The sequence below is a fragment of the Stylophora pistillata genome, chromosome 12 (genome assembly GCF_964205215.1).
Source record: "Stylophora pistillata chromosome 12, jaStyPist1.2, whole genome shotgun sequence".
Classification (NCBI taxonomy): Eukaryota; Metazoa; Cnidaria; class Anthozoa; order Scleractinia; family Pocilloporidae; genus Stylophora; species Stylophora pistillata.
This window is the reverse complement of record NC_142530.1, coordinates 22512965-22532126: the sequence shown is the minus strand read 5'-3', so window position 1 is coordinate 22532126 and position 19162 is coordinate 22512965. Positions and strand designations below refer to the sequence as shown.

The following is a 19162-nucleotide window of genomic DNA, read 5'->3' as shown; positions in this document are numbered from 1 at the left end:
TTGGCAGGTCGTTTTTTGAAAACTTCCCAAACAGTCGCTTGTGCCGCTGGTTGTCCCCCACAAACAAATTGGCGACCTGCACCATGTCAATACCATCTGCCAATTCCTTGTGGAATTTTTTAATCTATTTTTTAATTTTTTAATTATAGACTAGTGAGCAGCACTTCTTCGAACAGTAGTTGTAAAACTTCTTGTATTTTCCTACGCTTTTCGTCTAACTGTCGTAGACTTCTTCAGGGAGTTTTACAAGCATGACTAAAAGCCTGCATTTATAAGCCAAAGTTACAGGGGCCGATGACCGTAAAGGCTTGGCCGGACTTACGAACAGGAACAAGCGAAGTTGTCAAAAATTTGTGAACAATTTAACACGTGTAAGGCAAGGTGAGAAAAATATCTTGGGGGCCAGGGTTTTAGCTAAAACCGTGGCCCCCAAAAAACTTACTTACATAGATTAGCTATTGTCACAGTTTTCTTGTAACACACAGTACAATCTAAGTCTGGCAGAATATTACTGATAACCTTCTTAATACGGGCGTGACTGCAGTTGAACGTAGTCTGAAAGGCAAGAGTCCTGCTTGGCTGAGATCTATGTTTAGGTGGCCGGGAGATCCAGGTCTCCCTGTCGTGGTAACGCACACCGTGAAACAGCGGCAGTAAAAACTTAAAAGGATAGCCTCTAAGTTGCATTCGCTTCCAGAACGTATCCCTAGTCTCACAGAAAGACTTAAAGGAAGAACTGTTTCTAGCATATCTCATAAGCTCCCCTTTTATAAAAGCTTTCTTGTTCCTAGAGGGGTGAAACGACTCGAATGGTATGTAGAGATATTTGTTAAGAGGCTTCTGATACGTAGAAAATTGCAGCACGCTTGAGGAATTATCCTTATACAGACAAAGATCTAGAAAAGAAATAATACTGTCGCTAATACAATGAGTAAGCTTGATTCGATCATTTTTGGTATTAAGAGCACCAAGAAATTTCAGGAGGGTATCCCTGGGTCCACACCAAATAACAGAAAATGTCATCAATGAAACGCTTATAGAGCACGAGAAATTGAGAGTACTGCTCCACAATATCTTTTTCGTGGAAATACATAAAAGCGTATTCGACTGTGACGGAGAAAGGAGTGCCCATAGCAATACCAAACACTAGGTGAAAAATAACCGGACTGAATTCAGATGATAAATAGTTATTGTGAATACAATTCTGGCGAGCTCAATCAGTAGTGGAGTTTCGGGAGCCCTTGCTTCGCGAAGGAGCAAGTCGAGAGCCACTAAGCCTTTTTTGGTGTCTACGTTGGGATATAACGATGCAACATCCGCGGTGACAAGAAGACAGCTTGAGTTAGGCAAGACTGTGCTCTCAAGTAATTGAATAAGCTCCCCAGAATCCCTAAGGACCGTAGGTAGATGTACAGCGGGCTTAATAAGCTTGTCAACAAAAATACTAATTGGCCTAGTGATATATGAATGGGAAGCAGCAATTGGTCTCCCCATCATGGGGTCTTTATGAACTTAGGGATGATGTAGAACTTAGCCGGGTTCATAAAATGATCGAAACTACGCAAAAAGCGAGCAACATTAGCAGAGATAAATCTGCTGTAAATAGACATGAGCCTTTCGCAAGAATTAATTACATAAGCACGATTAGCATACCAGTCCTGTTGCGTGACTTTGCGGTATGACAGCTCGTCAGACAGATGTCTAAGTGTCTCCGCTTGAACCCAATCCGTTGATAGAAGAGCTGGTCCAAGGTTTTTATCCGTGGGCAGAATTTTAATGTCAGGATTGGATTTCAACCCGTGGAGGTTTTCTCGCTCTTGCTTCGAGAGATTCTTTCTCCACTGCGGTTTTTCAGCCGTGATGCTCTTTTGTAACTCTTTGCGAAGCACGAAGAGTTTGTCTTCAAGATCTGGGTTTTCCCTCAGTGGAATCCAGTCAGTTGGAACGTACAATATGGGATTGAAATCACCGCTTTGAGGTTGTTTGGAAAACTTATCTTGGAGGCGAACTCTTCGGCAAAAGTCTTGAATTTGCTGGTCGAACTGAGGAACAGTCGGAGGTCGCAGGGAAGGTCTGAACTTCAGGCTTAGGCCCAGAACCTTAGACTGCCACTTAGTCAGCTCAACAGAAGTAAAGTTGTGGATTTCCGAGTTTCATGGGAGCAGGTCAAATAGAGGTCGATTGGCCGTCTTAAATAACCATTTCTGGAGTGTAGAAGGTCTGTCTACTTTACGTGGCCGGAACCTTTGCCTCGGGCGTTTTTTGACGGCGCTCGAGAATTGTTAGGACTTGATTTTGACCTCTGGCGTTGGTTGGCCTTTCGGTGTTCGGGTCGGCTTTTCCGCGGGTTGCTGTAACGCCTGGCACTGATTTTACCAATGCGCTTGGCACTGGTTTGAGTGTTTTGCTTTCCATGAAGACCGGAGTGGACGATAGATACTTTGCGCTGTCGACCTGTATCGACACGGTTTGCTGTTTCAGAGGAAAGACGGAGTTCGTTTCGAACGATCTCTCGGATCGAAGTTTCCGAAGGCACAAAACGCTCGCTAACGTCCATGTTAACAAGACTTTTATGTTTTGCCTTGCGGTCTATCTCTGTTTGAAGAGCCTTAGAAGCTCCAGGGACTGCACTGTCTTTAGAAAGATCTTCTGCGAAGGCTGAAGCGGCGACACAGAGGCTGCTAGCTTGATCTTCCGAAATATCGGTTTTCCGGAGCTCAACCTTCCATCGCGCAATCGTCCCTTCAATATTGGCAGTAGTGGAACGAACAGCCTCCTGATGGACTTTCACTTCAGCGCAGAGATGATCTTTAGCAGCTTCCAACAGCTTCAATTCTGTCTCGCGAACAATATCGTCAAATTTGGCTTGAAGCTCGTCGACATTATGACCTTTGGCTTGGACTCTCTTGATCCTAAGACCAGATGGAGTTATACCTTGGCCCGGGTGAGTCTCTAGAAATTTTTTTCTAGCTTGGAGAGAGGAGTAGGCTTTCTCGGCACCTGCTCGCATTCGAACTGTCCTTCGGAGGATGGTTTATGGTTTCGATAGTGGGGTCGAGTCTAGAGGAACTGCTTACTGGACCTGGTAGCTCTGGATCAAACAAGGCTGAAGATCGGCGACGTTTTGATCCGGAGCGACTATCACCAGTTTTGTTCGCCATGTGGCTTCTTCTAGTATTGACTTGAACAATTTTTTAATTATAGACTGGTGAGCAGCACTTCTGCGAACAGTAGTTGTAAAATTTCTTGTATTTTCCTACGTGTTTCGTCTAACTCTCGTAGACTTCTTCAGGGAGTTTTACAAGTATGACTAAACGCCTGCGTTTATAATCCAAAGTTACAGGAGACGATGACCGTAAAGGCTTGGCCGGACTTACGAACAGGAACAGGCGAAGTTGTGAAAATTTGTGAAAAATTTAACACGTGAAAGGCAAGGTGAGAAAAATATTTTTGGGGCCACGGTTTTAGCTTGTATTTGTGCAATGATATGCAGTGTTCAAATGGGAAACGCCTCAGTTGCAGAAGATCACAAACAAACAAGTATGTTCTATGGCTTTTCTGATTAGGATTACATCGATTATTACAAGAAATTCAGAATAAGTAACTGTTGGAACTAGGTGCTGACTACTAATTCCTTGTCTCCTTGAGCTCCGCAAGAAGGCCACTAAGGATGATCTCCTTGTACTAGGAAATCATATCGAATTTTTGTTCCTACAGGTAAGGCTGTATTTACTAAGCTATTTTCCCCTGATTTAATAGCGTTCCCGTCGAAAAAAGAATGAAAGTATGGTGCAGCTGGAAAAGCTATAATGGTAACGTAATCATTCTAAGCAACATGGCAATGTGCGGTCTTTCCTTACACTTAGGTAGCACGGAAAGCCGTAAAACTCTTGAACAAAAGCTCATCTTTCAAGCCGGCAGTCTAAATCCCACAGGTATCAACGAACGCTTTTCATTCCAGTAATTTGTTCGTGTTTTTTCTCGTTGCCATGTTCCCATCAATCACGTAGCTCCATTTTCTGCCTTTAAAAGGACACACAATCCACAATTCCTCTATTCGCTCCGACGAAGGACTAACGCTCGAAACGTCAGCCTTTATAATCGTAACGGTGGCCAATTTACCATTTCAACTTTGTTAATATATTCAAATTATTTCGTTACCCCCACCGACGCAGCCCCAAACTTTTCTTTAGAAACTATCGGCCTTTATTCATTTATAATGGTAACAGACGGTCTTAAATAAACTTACCAACAACCTAGTAGTCGTAAAATGTTTCCTGCCGATGTTGCCAGAGTAATAACGAAGAATCACCGCAATCGAATGTATATGATCGCGTTCATCCGTGAAACCATTTTTTTCTATCTAAGAGGTTATGGAAAACATAAAGAGAGAATATTGTAAAAAAGTCCTGGAATTTTACTGATTGGAAAGAATACGAACCGTTGGTATGTTTTCTTAGTTCCTCAATTTGAGGATTTAAAGGTTTCATGTTTAATCACCAGATTCAAGACAGTACTTTGAAATCAGGTTAATTTTTTTCGAAGCTCAGTGGAATCCTCAGTACTCGAACTGTTAAGGGAAACGTAACGCAGTACGATATACAGGGGGGAGTGGGGTGAGTGAGCTGAGCTCACTTGGGATGGGGCACTACATTACTTTGCAAATCGCTCTCCAACTGCTAGTGATTCACATTTCTCATTCCATGTTCTCAGTCTGCAACGTTAATTAAGCCGGTAAACCGATTGAAAGTGCAGTATATTGCTTGAATGATCATTTTCGTAAATCCCGTCCTAGCACTTAAAAGTCGTTCAGTTTACATGTGATTGATTCCACTATTGGTCGGTTGTAGTCACCCATTTGGGGCAGCCCTTCGTGCTCTTTTACGGCTGTTCAACATAATCCAAGTCTACGGCTCTTTGAAGCAAATACAAAAATACGCAATTTCAAATTTAAAATTATGCATTATATTTGTCCACTCTTGATTCGTAACCCATTTACTCTGAATTTGAACTAAAAAAACGCAATTGAAATTCCCTAGCCATCAGCTCTTGTTTCGAAAAATCTGGTCTGACACCAAACGATTAAAAACAACAACAAATGTCGTTACTCCATTTAACGTTGCAGAAGAAAATCAACTGTGGATATCTTGTCGAGAGGCATTGTGCAATGTGGGTGATGTGCTGGCTTCGCGGATCTTTCGAGACAGTTCTGTCAGTAGAGGGCTTAAAAGGTAACTTTCTCCATTGTAAATATGGTCGATTTGGATCATTTTGTATGTGTCTATTCTAGAAGAAAGAAAGATCACAGTAAGTGACAAAATCCCAAATTCAGCTCATATGTTCCTGAGGGGATCGCCTTGAAGTTTCTTAAATCAGTCATTCCCATTGGCGGAGATCTCAGTGATAACTCAGAAATATCCATTTACGAGTTGTCCTCGCTAAGGTGAAGAAAGATGAGATGCACAAATCTATATAAAGAGAGGACATCAATAATTGTTCTATCTACCTCTCCCCCCCACCCCCACCCCCGAGAGAAACAACCACGAAACGTGCGCACGTATTCTCTGGGAAAAGTGTGCGAGTGTCTGGTAGGTGTGTTGTTCTTATAGTCAGTTTAATTTAAAAGGTTATCCAAAATAGACTTAATTTTGCAAGAGTCATTTCAGCCAGAATCAGGGAAAATAAAAATGAATAATTACATTATAAGTATTTCACAAATTCATATTCTTTGTTTGCTATTGTATTGTTTAACTTATGTGGAAAAAAATACATAGATAGGAAAAAGTTTTTGTTAAGTTTTGTTGGAGGTAGTTGCGGTTCGGTTTAGTCGCCTGGTGTTCTTTGAAGTGTTCTTTTCTAAACAGGATTCCTGCAGGTCGTTAAGTGACCTTAAAAAAAGTAAGCTTGTACAAAAGGCAAGTAGTCTTGTACATCAGTTGGTTTGTAGTTATAAATCAAAGAAGCTCTTTCTTCTTCTTCACTGGAGAATCTATGAGTGCTGTGGCGCGCTGCAGAGAACAGATAGAAATTACAATCATGATTACAATTAACGATTTTATTAGCAATTCGTCTTACAGTCTGCCATACAATTCTAATGGTGCTAGCTTTGGGGAATTTGGTATTGGATCAGCTAATAATCCCCCCTATTGATGATGTTCTTTATTCTCATCACTTGTCTTCTTGATCTTATATTGACATTGTAAGGAGAAAGTCTGTCCTGGTTATCCCAGGGAAGTAAAGCCAAAGTATCTTTTTGAGTAATCTTACAAGCTCGGAACAGAAAATGTCTAGATCATAGTACTCTCATCAGTTTACGGTGCTACAAAATTTACACACTATACGATATAAAGAATGATTCCAACTTAATTTGATTATAAGCAAAACAAGCGGAAAAATATAATGAAGTGTTCAAATGTAATTCGTTGTTCGTTGTGACATGTTGCGTGATATGCCGGTTGAGGGTCATGTTACTTCGTCACGGATCCCCTGTGTGTAAGGAAGCTTTTTCTCGTCGTGAATCATATGCTTTGAATAGAAGACAATTTTGCATGAAATTTTTCCTTTTTTTGTTCCATTTCTGCATTTTGATGCACCCTTTTGTGTAAATAGATTGCTGAGTTTTTTGTCAGAGGATCATCATAGCAACCAACGGTCGCAATTTTATCTGCAAGTTATGGTTATTTTTTTGTAAAGGGAAAGGAACTAAAACCTACTCTAAAGCTGACCTTTTTGAACGAGGAAATTTGCGAAATACTGGCCTGCCATAACTTCTGCAAGCAAGTGATTAATGTCCAGATATCTGCGCCATTCAAACTGGGATTTAGCCGGGTGCTAGTGGAGAAGGTAGACTGGGTAGCGCTTACCTGAGAATAAGGTAAACCATTTATATTTACCAAAGCATTTGATAAAGAAGTTCTTCTTATTTTTTCATTTATTCATTTGGTTTTTTTTTTGCCACAAAAAACATGCCACGTAAAAACTTCGCGATCGAGTAATTAGAGAAGAATTGTAATATTACAGTTATTTACAAATTTTCAATGACTATATATGAATTGAGTTCCTTATTTTGGGTTCCTCATACTTTTGATTCCTACCTTCCAAAGTTGAAATAAATTCAACGCCCTTGCGATCTTTGCTGGTAGAGACAATTCTTAAAAAGGCACTCAGGCGTCTGTACTTGCGATAATTCTGGCGCAAAAGAACAGAGTAGTGTTGGTCAATGTATAAACTAAAACATGTTAGGGCGTAAAGACTCATCCCATAACACCCTCTGATCACGATGCATATTCTCTTCACTGTTCTCTATACATTTCACAAGGTGCTGACAAGGAGAATTTCCATTCCAGCCTCAGGTACAAGTGAAATAATGGCCGATCCCTTAAAACTTCACAATGAATTGTGCAAAAAAAAACAACAGTTTAAATAATAATTTTAGTAGTCATCAAGATTCCTCTTTCAAGAATGCAAGTCATATATTTTGACTAACCTGTGGGGTAATGGCCCACTTGTGGTTGTTGAATGTTGCATTGTTATTCTGTAGGAATTTCACAACGTTTCTTGGAGCAAATTTCCACAGAGAAGTTGTTTTGTAATCTACCGAAAGAAAATACGTTGTATCAGTAGGGGTCGCTCTAATATCTGTGTCTATTTGACAGCTCAAACCGAACTGTGGTCACCCTCTGCTGCAAATGTAATATACAGAGTGTTTTGAAAGAGGGCCTCAGTGGGGTGCTGGCTTTTACGGCTAAAAGCAGGTTAACATTTTAGCCATTTTACAGCTAACGGTTCATTGGTTTTGCTCTTTTACGGCTAAAGGTTAACCCCATAATATAATCTGTAAAGTTCAAAGATACCTATTTATACATGGGCTATTTTTCAGTGGTCAGATATCCACCAGAACGCGAGCTAAGTAAATTGCTTCGAGTTCGTTTGAAGTACAAAAACACTGAACTTACAGGGAGAGTTTAAAAAATGCTCAAAGGGTTATTCTGCAAGCTAAAACTTTCGGAATGTCTCAGGAAATTGAATCCAACTTTTTTACAAAAAATATTGGTGCTGATATGATTGAGGATACATTTACTGATTGCTGACATTATTATTAGCATAACTAATAAAACAGATGTGTAACGTTCTTCAGAGGTTAGACTAAAGAGGACCGATAGAATAATGAACGCAAAGCAGAATGCGTTCTGAATCAACTCCATTAGAATCAAAATCAGGACACACCCCTAAAACGGGTTGGATTGCATAATACCGACCTCTAGGAAGAATTAATTTCAGGCCGACATTTTTTGCATCGACATTGCTGAAAAATTCTTGGTCCAGCTGCCCCTTTCGAAAATCTCTCCCAGCAATTAGCAATGAAAGCAACTCTAAGCCCAGACATTCTCCCCAAATCGGAAAGATGTCGCCTTCATCATAAGCCTGCGATAAGAAATAAAATCGTCGCACTTTGTAATAAAACTTGTTATACTTTGTAACAAAAAGTTATTGCACTTTGCAAGAGGGTCTCAGTGGGGTAAAACGATAGCCGTAAAACGGCTAAAAATGATAACCGCTCGTCGTAATTGAAGTTTACTGTAAAAAATTTTTCCTCTCCTAGAATGTGCCATTTTGGGCTAACCGTTTGCCGTTAAATGCCAAAATTTTAACCGTTAGCCGTAAAAGCCTTCATCACAGTGAGACTCTCTTATGGTTTAAATGGTCGGCAAGTGGGTAAACCCAAAAATAACCATCATCCCTAGCAGTAACGACATTATAATATAATAATAATTATCAGATTATGTAACTTACTCAATTGTGCACCGTTTGGTTTTTTTCTCGTAGTGATAATAATAATAATGATTTTAGTAATAATTTTAGATAAAATAATGATTTTATATTTCGTATTTGATTCATTAGATGACAATAATAATAATGATACTGGAAATAGTATTGATTTCGCAGTTGAATACGATTAATTTTTGGTACATTCCAATGAAAGAACCTAAAGCAAAATCATAGGCTGCTATTTTCGGTGGTTCAAGACACAAATTAGTTCTTTATTTGACAGTTTACTTGCGTATTCGCAAACAAACATGTTTTGTTCATATCATTCAGCTAGATGATGATAAATGGGTACAATTCGCTGACGTGTCTTAAATATTTCTTCCTTCAAAAAACTATCACTTGATAAATAACTTTTCACCTTCACTGAGTGAGGTCTGGGGACGACAATTAGGGCAACAAAGCTGACCTACACGTGACACGCCTCCCCATGAGATAACGAATTGAAAGCACTTGTGAAAATTAATTTATTTTATCTGAAATTTTACCTTAATTGACAGCTCTAAGATCTGTTTCCCTACTCTTTTGTAGTTTGTGTGGTGTAATGACCTATGGCCTCCAGGATATATGGCACTAATATACGTAAAAGTCAGAAAAAAGGAGAAGAAAGCGAAATAAAATAAGATATAGGATCAAGAAAAATTGAAGTGTATTATGGGAAATTTCCCATGAGGGGAGGGGTGAGGGTGGGGCACTATAGAGACGAAGCGAGGATTTATCAAAGAGAACGGTATCTCAGGTATGAATTTCTGTGAGCTTTACGTGAAGTAGCTATGTTGTGTATCAGTGGGCTGATATTTGTGCGGTGAGAAGGATCGGTAAATGGATTATCTGGCACTGGAGAAAAGTTGTGCCTCATAGTCTCAAGTCTGATTTTATAAAATGTCAATTTTGTAGACCTCAAAATAGTAATACTATAATAGTAATGAGAATAATAATTTCACAAAGAGATTTACGGGAACCCCCCTCCCTCCGTCCCTCCCCCTCTTAATTTTTGACTACGCCCCTACAACAAGCGAGAGCGAACATGGTGAGGAATGCTAGTCTTAATATGATCGACGTATACACCATTCTATTTTTTTATCTAGCATAACCGTAAAGAATACCTTAAAAATAAAGAATTTTGCCACTTTCAGTAGGTCGGGTTTGTCCATCGCTCTACTTACCCATTAATCGAATGAAACAACTTTTCAATTTCTTCAGCGGTGGAGTTAGTGCTGCAGGATGTTGATTTAAGGATTAAGAATCGCATATCGCTAGGAATGGTACAAATACAAACAGGTTCCCAGGTTCAGTATACTGTCGTGTAACGCTCCCGAACAAGCTGACAACACGACCTCAAGAAAATCAATCACGGAAAACTCTCTGAATTAAAAAAGGTGTTGTCAGTTTTTTTTTATATTTTTAGAGAAAAAGCTTCGAAAAAGGTTTCCAAGTTTGTATCCCTGCTCTAATTGTTACCCAGTCCCCCAACTCCTCCGCTCTGACGAAAGGCTATCGCTCGAAACGTCAGCTTTGACGGAAACCCTTCGGCCTCCAAGGAAAAATTGACTAATCGTAAATGGGTATAAGTAAAGGGTAAAGTTTGCACCCGAGCCAAGTGTCCTATCCAGCGGAGGCTTATTCCAATTTTTTTTTTAATATGAAACAAGTACAAGTAGTGCTACTCCCTTCCCCCTCCCTGGAGGGTCATAAAATATTTCAGAATGTTCTGTTTTTTATCATGTTGTGCTTAACCATGCTGAAAATGAGTTACCAATAGAATTTGATGGAATCATATAGAATGATCTATCTATTTGAGTGGATTTCATTTCCATCTGTTGAGGTAGTCACTCGATAAGCTGTCATACCCGCCAGATGTCTAACCTCCCCTCGATCAGGTCAATGGATAGAGCACTGGACTGATGTGCGGGAGGTCGAGGGTTCGAGTCCCGGCCGGACCAACACTCAAGGTCTTAAAATAATTGAGAAGAATATGCTGCCTTTCTATAACATCAAGAAATGGTTTAGAGATTCCAGTCTTCTCGGAGAGGGACGAATAAATGGAGGTCCCGTCTCCTGCAGGGTTAGGGGTAGGAGACGTTAAATTCCCACACACGAGATTACTGTGTCATGGATGTCCTCCCCTGGGGTCGGATGGGTGGGATGTTGTCTTGCGTTTCATACATGAGCCTCTGGCTCGGGCAATATGGGTAACCATGCCCCACGTAAAGACATTAAACTTTATATGAGCACGATCCTTCGCAGTAAAGCACTATTTGAGCAATAGTGAAAATCAGACCTGAAAAAAATTTTAGGCCTGTACGGGATTCGAACCACTGACCTCTGCGATACTAGTGCAGCGCTCTACTAGTATCGCAGTAGAGCGCTGCACTAGTATCGCAGAGGTCAGTGGTTCGAATCCCGTACAGGCCTGAAAAATTTTTTCAGGTCTGATTTTCACTATTGCTCAAATAGTGCTTTACTGCGAAGGATCGTGCTCATATACGTCTCATAACCGCAGTTCACACATATGTTTCATATGTTTGTTGTTGTTTGATTTGTCATCTACGGGTTTATGTCGAGTTAATTTGATGGCCTGCTCCCAGTTGGCTTGTTAGCTCAATTGGTAGAGCGCTGCACTAGTATCGCAGAGGTCAGTGGTTCGAATCCCGTACAGGCCTGAAATTTTTTTCAGGTCTGATTTTTCACTATTGCTCAAATAGTGCTTTACTGCGAAGGATCGTGCTCATATACGTCTCATAACCGCAGTTCACACATATGTTTCATATGTTTGTTGTTGTTACATTAAACTTTGATTACTTACTACTATTATACCCCCTTCCCTTACCGGGATACCAGTATATTGTAGGTTAACCTACGGCATTTTGTCGGGGTAACCTTGCTATAGTTATTTCATATTCCAAGTTATTTTACATCTTACAAGTGAATTAACTAACACATGATTACAAGTGGGCCAGAGTAATAAAGGATACAGAATAGGGACCATTCTCCCTCCTGCAGACTCGATAAACTTGACGTAAGTGGCTGCAATTAATTGACTTCCGAATTTCGTCACATTTCGATCCGTTTCTTGAGCAAGCACACCTTCATCGAAACAAAAATAAGAAACAATAATAACTCAACAATATCGCCCATTTTCCTTTTGACACTCCTGTAGAATTTAGCATTCTTTGCATTTTATTTCAGTTTATTAGCATTCCCTCGGGAATACGTTTTGTTTTTCTTTCCCGCGTTCGGTATACTTACATGTTGTTAATATTCTAGCTTTTTAGTTTCATCGTTGATTTCACCGAGAGAACATCTGGTTTAGAGTTGCCTTTTTTCGCGGCCTACAGCGCCGATACAATGTAAGTTCCTAGTTATTATGTTCATCGCGTTCGCTTTAGCCGCCTTTCAGTTTTATATTTCTGCATTTTGTAAACTTGTATCATCATCGTCATCATCATGTTTATTTGTTCAAGCGGGTTGAATATAGCTGATGTGGACCTGCTGTTTTCCCACCCAACCCACCCCAGGGGAGGACATCCAGCACACAGTAATCTCGTGCGTGGGAAATTACCGTCTCTTACCCCTTACCCTTTTAAGAGACGGGACCTCCGGCTTTACGTCCCATCCGAGGAGACGAAACAATGTGAGTGAAGTGTCTTGCTTAAGGACTCAACGTTAAGCTCCAGCCAGGACTTGAACCCGGGCCGTTTAACCCAGAGTCCATCGCACGGACCACTGGTCTACTCACGCCTCAATTATCTTTGTTGGTTCTTCATTAGTTCAAACCTCTCCCTCCGAAGGAGCATTTGAAATCATCGCTGTAAGCGGCCACGAAAAGACCCGCCTTTTGGCAGTAACAACCTCTGCGATCGCAGCGTACTCAATTATTGTGCTCGAGCTTATGATTGTTTTTTATTTTGTTTACCTTAAAAGATAGTGTTCGCTGTATATTTCTATATTTCTGGGAAAATATCTCGCAAATTTTAATGAGGGTGTCTTTCAGAGGCGTTTTATTCCTGAAATCATGAGGCCAAACCGCATTTCTTAGTTCTGTTTCTGCACCAGGAGCAGCAAATAATTATAGTTTACTGCGTGACCAAACAAGACTTGGCAAGACAACGGAACTTCAATGATGATAATAGACCCTTTCTTATGACGAGAACACTTCCACGGGCGTATTATTATTTTTGTAATGTTTGCTTACTCACATACCAATGATTGGACGAGAGTTAATTGTCCTCCTGTTATCACTGCGATGTAGGGTCGGGAACAAGTTAGAAGGTAGGTGGAAGTAGCCGGAAAGGAATATGAAAAAAATCGACAATTAAAATTTAAGAAAGATGGACAAATGCTCGAAACCTTATTGGACGAAGGAGAAATTTGCAAAAATAAGATTTTGAATCACCGTACCTGCTTTTTCCTTGGTCGTGTTTAGGGAGTCCTGCGAACGTATCAAATTCCACGGCCATCGAAATCTGCGCAACAGTAAGCAAAAATGTAATTTTGGTTATGTTTTCCCGTCTCATATTCCCTTTTTGACTGTCTTGAATCATTAAACTGATCCTCCGTCAAGCTGGTCAATAATAAATTGGCGTTTACTCTACAGGCTTACTGACCACAAACCACGTTAATGACCCCACTTGATGGGATTTATTTGAAAAGAAACTTGACAGGGTGTCGCCTTGTCATGGCCAATCAGCGTTGCGGGTGTCTCGCGGGTGTTCTCACCCTGAGTATCTCAGAAGGGTCGTTAAATTCATTAGGATTTTACTACAGGGTAGCCTTTTAAAACTAAAACAAGAGATTTTACTACAGGGTAGCCTTTTAAAACTAAAACAAGAGATTTCACTACAGGGTAGCCTTTTAAACAGTAAAACAAGAGATTTTACTACAGGGTAGCCTTTTAAACAGTAAAACAAGAGATTTTACTACAGGGTAGCCTTTTAAACAGTAAAACAAGAGATTTTACTACAGGGTAGCCTTTTAAAACTAAAACAAGAGATTTTACTACAGGGTAGCCTTTTAAAACTAAAACAAGAGATTTTACTACAGGGTAGCCTTTTAAAACTAAAACAAGAGATTTTACTACAGGGTAGCCTTTTAAAACTAAAACAAGAGATTTTACTACAGGGTAGCCTTTTAAAACTAAAACAAGAGATTTTACTACAGGGTAGCCTTTTAAAACTAAAACAAGAGATTTTACTACAGGGTAGCCTTTTAAAACTAAAACAAGAGATTTTACTACAGGGTAGCCTTTTAAACAGTAAAACAAGAGATTTTACTACAGGGTAGCCTTTTAAAACTAAAACAAGAGATTTTACTACAGGGTAGCCTTTTAAACAGTAAAACAAGAGATTTTACTACAGGGTAGCCTTTTAAACAGTAAAACAAGAGATTTTACTACAGGGTAGCCTTTTAAAACTAAAACAAGAGATTTTACTACAGGGTAGCCTTTTAAACAGTAAAACAAGAGATTTTACTACAGGGTAGCCTTTTAAACAGTAAAACAAGAGATTTTACTACAGGGTAGCCTTTTAAACAGTAAAACAAGAGATTTTACTACAGGGTAGCCTTTTAAAACTAGCGAAGTCCAATTTACTTAGTTTGTTAGATCTACATCACCGAAAAAGGACATCCTCACTAGCATGCCTTCCCCCACCCCCCCTTGTTATCTTTCACTCTTAACCCTCCCATCCTTGGAATAAACCTGCCGGGTAAAAATTAATATCAGTGTTAACTTCAAGGACGTATTGCTCTGGTTGAATGTGGTGTTACGAAGAAAGAGGGGGACATGGGGATTTGCAGCGTTGCGGTGTGGTTTTTTCCCGGTTAGCTCAATTGGTAGAGCGCCGGACTGTTGTGCGGGAGGTCGTGAGTTCAAATCCGGCCGGACCAACACTCAGGGTCTTTAATTAACTGAGAAGAAAGTGCTGCCTTTGTAATAATATCTGCAAATGGTTAAACTTTCTTGTCTTCTCGGATAGGGACGATAAATGGAGGTCCCGTCTCCTGCAGGGTTGGGGTAGGAGACTTTAATTTCCCGCACACGAGATTACTGTGTGATGGATGTCCTCCTCGGGGTGGGATGGGTGGGTTAAAAAAGGGGTTGACGAAAGTTCTGTTCCTTTCTCCTGCCATTCCTGTGACGAATGAATTAAACTAAACTTAAACTTAAACTTTTACTGCGGTGATGCGGTGAATAAAATCTCAATTTGTGGTGTTGCGGTGATCGCAAATCCCTCGGTGTGCGATGTTTGTATTTTTCACGCTGCGGTGTTCGGTGAAATGAAAATATTTGCGGTGCTGTGGCTTCTTGTTTGGTCTTTCTCACGTACCATTGTGTTTAATTTTTAATAAATTACAGACCAACATTGTCAAGTTAATCTTCAATATGCTTAACCTGCCTATTTTTGTTAATGTTGTTAATAAATACGTAACTAGACAAGTAACTTGACCTCTGCAACGCGGAGCTCTGCCTTCTTTAGACGCGTGGAAACCATGGCCGAGGTCATAGAAATTAATCCTAGTAATTCTGGAAATGACGAGAAGGAATGCATCATCGATTGCGTGGTTTTTTTTCTACGAAGAAGGAAAGGGGGGGGGGGGCGAAAACTACCGGTCAAAAAATATATTCAGATATCGTGTCAGTAAGGAGGAAAGACGGCTTTGTAAGCTAAGGGAGTGCATTTGGTAAGTTTGTAACTTAGACACTCTTAGACACCTTTACTATTATTTCTTCTTTGACCTTTTTCCTTTGCTATTTTTTATATCTGAAAGTCGTCACGGTTTAGGGTCGTCCAGAGGTCATTTTGATATCAGTCTATATCGACTTTCTCGATTTTTTATTTTTTCAAATGATTATCGGTATCGAAGGATAACACCTACTAAACGAGTTCGAGAGCCGTACTTAGTTCTTATCGACCGAGCGGGAGGTCTGTATGGGAGAATCTTGACCGAGGTCGCCACTAGTACAGACCGAACGCAGTGAGGTCTGTACCAACGACCGAGGTCAAGATTCTCCCTTACAGACCGACCTAGCTCGGGGAGTAAGATGTTTATTACATGGATGTGTCTTATATGCCAATTTTTTATATTCTCAGCACCTTTTTCTTCTAGACCTGTCTAGTTGCCGGTCTAGATGGGAAAATCTAGACCGCTTTCAATATTGATTTAAGCCAATAAAATTCGTGAATTCGGTAGTTCCCAGTCCTTGTGAGACACAGCCATATAATAATGTAAGTTACGGACCGAGTTTTCTCCGTTCGGATTTATGGCCCAAGGGCGACGAGTGCGGGCCATAAATCCCACCGGAAAAACGAGGATCCGTAACTTACGGTACGAGCCGAGAAAACGAGGTTACTAAGATATTTATTGTATCTCTCTGGGTTCACAAATAAACTTTTGAATTTAGGGGGCCGTACAGTAAAGCCTGCCAAATTGATCAATCACAGCGCGTTTACTACCTGAGAGATATAATAAAAAGGGGTCATTGAGCGCGCTCCGGAGAGCGATACCGGTAGATCGTTTTCACTGTCACGCAACGAAAAGATAAATCGAAAAATCTTCTGTGGATATAGTTAAGAAATTGTAATGTCATAAGAGATAGATGAAGAAGACTCTTCCCCAAGTTTAAGGTCTCTGCGTTTTCCCAAACTTCAGATATTCGTCGAAATGGCTTTGCGCAAATTTACAGCGCAGTTACAGTGCCCGGATATGGAGCCGGATATTGGTTTACCTCCGTGATACACTCTTTTTTATGCATAAGAACGTCAAGTTTTAGAGCTGAGGCTGAACTTTCATATATCGTTTTACGATTTGAGGCTGAAAACGTTCTTAAGACGTTCTTAAATTTACATGGCACACCGTATTTGCAAAAATTAAAGCTGAGAGAATGTAAAGTGAACTACCTTAAAAAGAGTTAGTCAAAATTTGCATCACCTTATGAATTTGATGACCAGGAACGCAAGTTGAAATGGGCTGCATTCATGATTGATCGTACCTCCTTTTAGTACTCCACTGTTACTTGTTCTTGATTGCAACCGGAGATGACATTGTCAACATGGATATTCTATTTCATGTCCTCAGCTATTAGTGTGCTATATTGGTTTAGGTGCTGGTGTAGTGTTCCATTGAGCATGAACAGGGAACTTGTCGAACCAATCAAAACAGTTTTGAATCGGTACACTTGGAAGTCACTTTCCGGATCCTGGGGGTTTGAGAGCTAGAGAAATCTTGTTAAGTCTATATCATCCTCATTAAGACCTACGTGAAGAAATGCCTTCTCAATGTCTGCTGAGAAGCCAAAGGGGAACGAACGGAACCGAAGGATAATGGAGCACATGTCATGGGAGAATGGAAGACCAACAAGGAGGCAATCATTGAGACCAGGGGTGTCCGGGGAGGAGTGGAAACTGCAATCGTAAACGATTCTAATGGGTGTTGTAGCTGACTCTTTCTTGACTGGGTGGTGGGGAATATAGTGAGCTTTGTCTGTAGTCTGTAGTATGCGTGTCATCAACTCTCTCAATAAATCCCCGTGCTTCATGTTCAGATATAATGTTGCCATAGGTGGTCAGGAGTTCAGGTGTGGCAGCGAGACGGCGAGCCGTAGACCGGGTGCGTCCCTTACATGTGGTGTACTTTGTTGGGAGGAGGGCTGCGTCATCCTTCCAGAGGAAATTTGCACCGTAGCTACCATCTTGATTTCTTGAGACTGATGTGTTGATGTAGTTTTCCAGGAATAACTCATCATCATTCTTCTCTGATTGTGGAAGGATGCCCATGGTCTCTAGAGACCAAAAATTCTCTAGGTCAAATTCATCCTGCTTTGTAGATGATATTGTTTGGAGCAAGTTTACAACTGTCATGGAGGGTTGGCTTGTGGATGTTTGTAATGGTCCTGAAAGAAGGTAACCAAGTTTTGATGCAACAGCAGTGGGTCCAAGTCCCCGGGGCCATTGAACCGGGTTGGCGTGACCTGTTAGCTCGAAGACTTTTTTTTCTGGGCCGTGTTCACAGGATTTTCTCGCTTTCGCGTTGTCGCTAGCGAAAGAAGTTTTTCATGCCTCTCCAAGAATTTATAGCTCAGTTCAAAACAAGGAAGAACCTCAGGCTCACTTTGAGAAACGCTTTTTTTGTCTCTGGTTCTTTAAAAGGTGACAATGGTTTTGAAAACACTTTAAATTGACTCAGAAACCAAACTTTGTAACGATTTGACGATAGTTGTTATGCTTACGTAGATGCGAAACAATTTCACTTACCCTCGTTTTCAACTCGCAATTCCACGCTAAATACTTCGCTTCGTTAACCAATCGGAATGCGAGATTGTATTCAATGATGCGATTCTTCTTAAGACCCCTCAAAGCAGAAATTAAAGAATTTGTACCACAGTGTAGCGGCGTCAGCTCCTTTGGCGGCGAGATCCGTGAGACTAAGAAAACTAACGACTCACAGTTTCCACAAGGCTGAGATTTATTGTGCCAACTCTTACAGCGAACTGTTTGGTAGGACGTGTTGGGGCGAACACTCTTGTAGGTTCTAAGTTAAACAGCAATAGTCGGAGGTTTCCTGATGTAACTGAAAGTTACTCAAAGTTGTTTGAAGTTGCTCGTCGAATTTCTGTGAGCCTTATGGAAATTACATAAGTGTGTGCGGTATATAAGCTAGAGTCACGTGATAACTAGCGGATTGGGGCGTAAAATACGGTAAAAGCTAAAAAAAAAGAATACAATGAAAAAAAATAGTGCGGAAATTGAGGCGCATGGGCGCCGTTACACACAATGTGTGCCATTAAATCATATTGTCTATTTTTGGAATTTTTTCAGAGGAGCATGGTTGGTGTTTGTCCCAGGCCATGGTTGTACATGTATTTCTTAGACCAAAGAAAAAAATCAAAATTAAACAGATTTGAGCATTTGTAAACTTAAGAATAGTATGAACCACAACAAGCAATTAATTTTATGGTAAATGCTTAGGAACCTTACAGCATGGATCAACAGGGGGAATCACTAGATGATAAAGTGGAAAGGTTAGTCTTATATCTGTTGAAAAAGTTTGCACAGGTTGCCAATCTATTCAATGTTTATAATCTTAAGAAAGTGGCCTTTGGTGCTAGGCTTGAAACAAGGATGGTTTTGTGTATTCCTGTTTTGACTTGTCAACAGTGTTGAGTGGTAGCCAATTTGGAACTATTCTAGAACTAACCATTGAACATGTTCAGTTCTCGATAAAGTGTTTTTAAATGATATTTCAGGGCTTGAAACTTACTAGCCAAGTGGCTGGTGACAGCTTAGATGTTACGACAATTTAAGCTTGTTTACCAGCCAAAGAGAAAACCACTGGCCAA

General features: G+C 40.4%; 1 protein-coding gene, 1 long non-coding RNA gene and 1 pseudogene across 4 annotated transcripts in view; 2 read left to right on the top strand and 1 right to left on the bottom strand.

Moving 5' to 3' along the window:
* Nucleotides 1–5954: 5954 nt before the first annotated feature.
* LOC148719296 (gamma-glutamyl hydrolase-like) lies at nucleotides 5955–13343 on the bottom strand. Of its 2 annotated transcripts, XM_088740763.1 has the most exons (8): nucleotides 13228–13343; nucleotides 13030–13067; nucleotides 11802–11913; nucleotides 9993–10043; nucleotides 9315–9399; nucleotides 8259–8424; nucleotides 7487–7593; nucleotides 5955–6008 (listed from the first exon to the last, which is right to left on the bottom strand). In XM_088740763.1, the coding sequence occupies exons 1-8, from the start codon at nucleotides 13341–13343 to the stop codon at nucleotides 5955–5957; spliced, it is 729 nt and encodes a 242-aa protein (XP_088596889.1). The 2 variants fall into 2 exon arrangements, 1 of the variants encoding a protein (XP_088596889.1); XR_015993891.1 differs by lacking the exons at nucleotides 5955–6008; nucleotides 8259–8424; nucleotides 9315–9399; ... (2 more) ...; nucleotides 13030–13067; nucleotides 13228–13343 and adding exons at nucleotides 6737–6863; nucleotides 7095–7188 and having other exon boundaries at nucleotides 7487–7778.
* Nucleotides 6736–7414, top strand: LOC148719297 (uncharacterized). The gene is made up of 2 exons (XR_015993900.1): nucleotides 6736–6874; nucleotides 7319–7414. It is a non-coding gene; the product is annotated as an uncharacterized LOC148719297 (long non-coding RNA).
* Nucleotides 13344–18772: 5429 nt separating the features above from the next.
* Nucleotides 18773–19162, top strand: part of LOC111347042 (UBX domain-containing protein 4-like) — a 4554-nt pseudogene continuing 4164 nt past the window's right edge. The window contains exon 1 of the transcript XR_015993628.1: nucleotides 18773–18844. The product of XR_015993628.1 is annotated as a UBX domain-containing protein 4-like (transcript). The remainder of the gene's footprint in view (nucleotides 18845–19162) is intronic.

Excerpts from the sequence above, each read along its gene's own strand:
- LOC148719296 (XM_088740763.1), bottom strand. The coding sequence starts at position 13,343 with ATGAGACGGGAAAACATAACCAAAATTACATTTTTGCTTACTGTTGCG. Across the intron at positions 13,068-13,227 it reads CACGACCAAGGAAAAAGCAG|TGATAACAGGAGGACAATTA; the intron begins GTACGGTGATTC and ends CCTACATCGCAG. Across the intron at positions 8,425-9,314 it reads TCTTAGAGCTGTCAATTAAG|GCTTATGATGAAGGCGACAT; the intron begins GTAAAATTTCAG and ends TTCTTATCGCAG.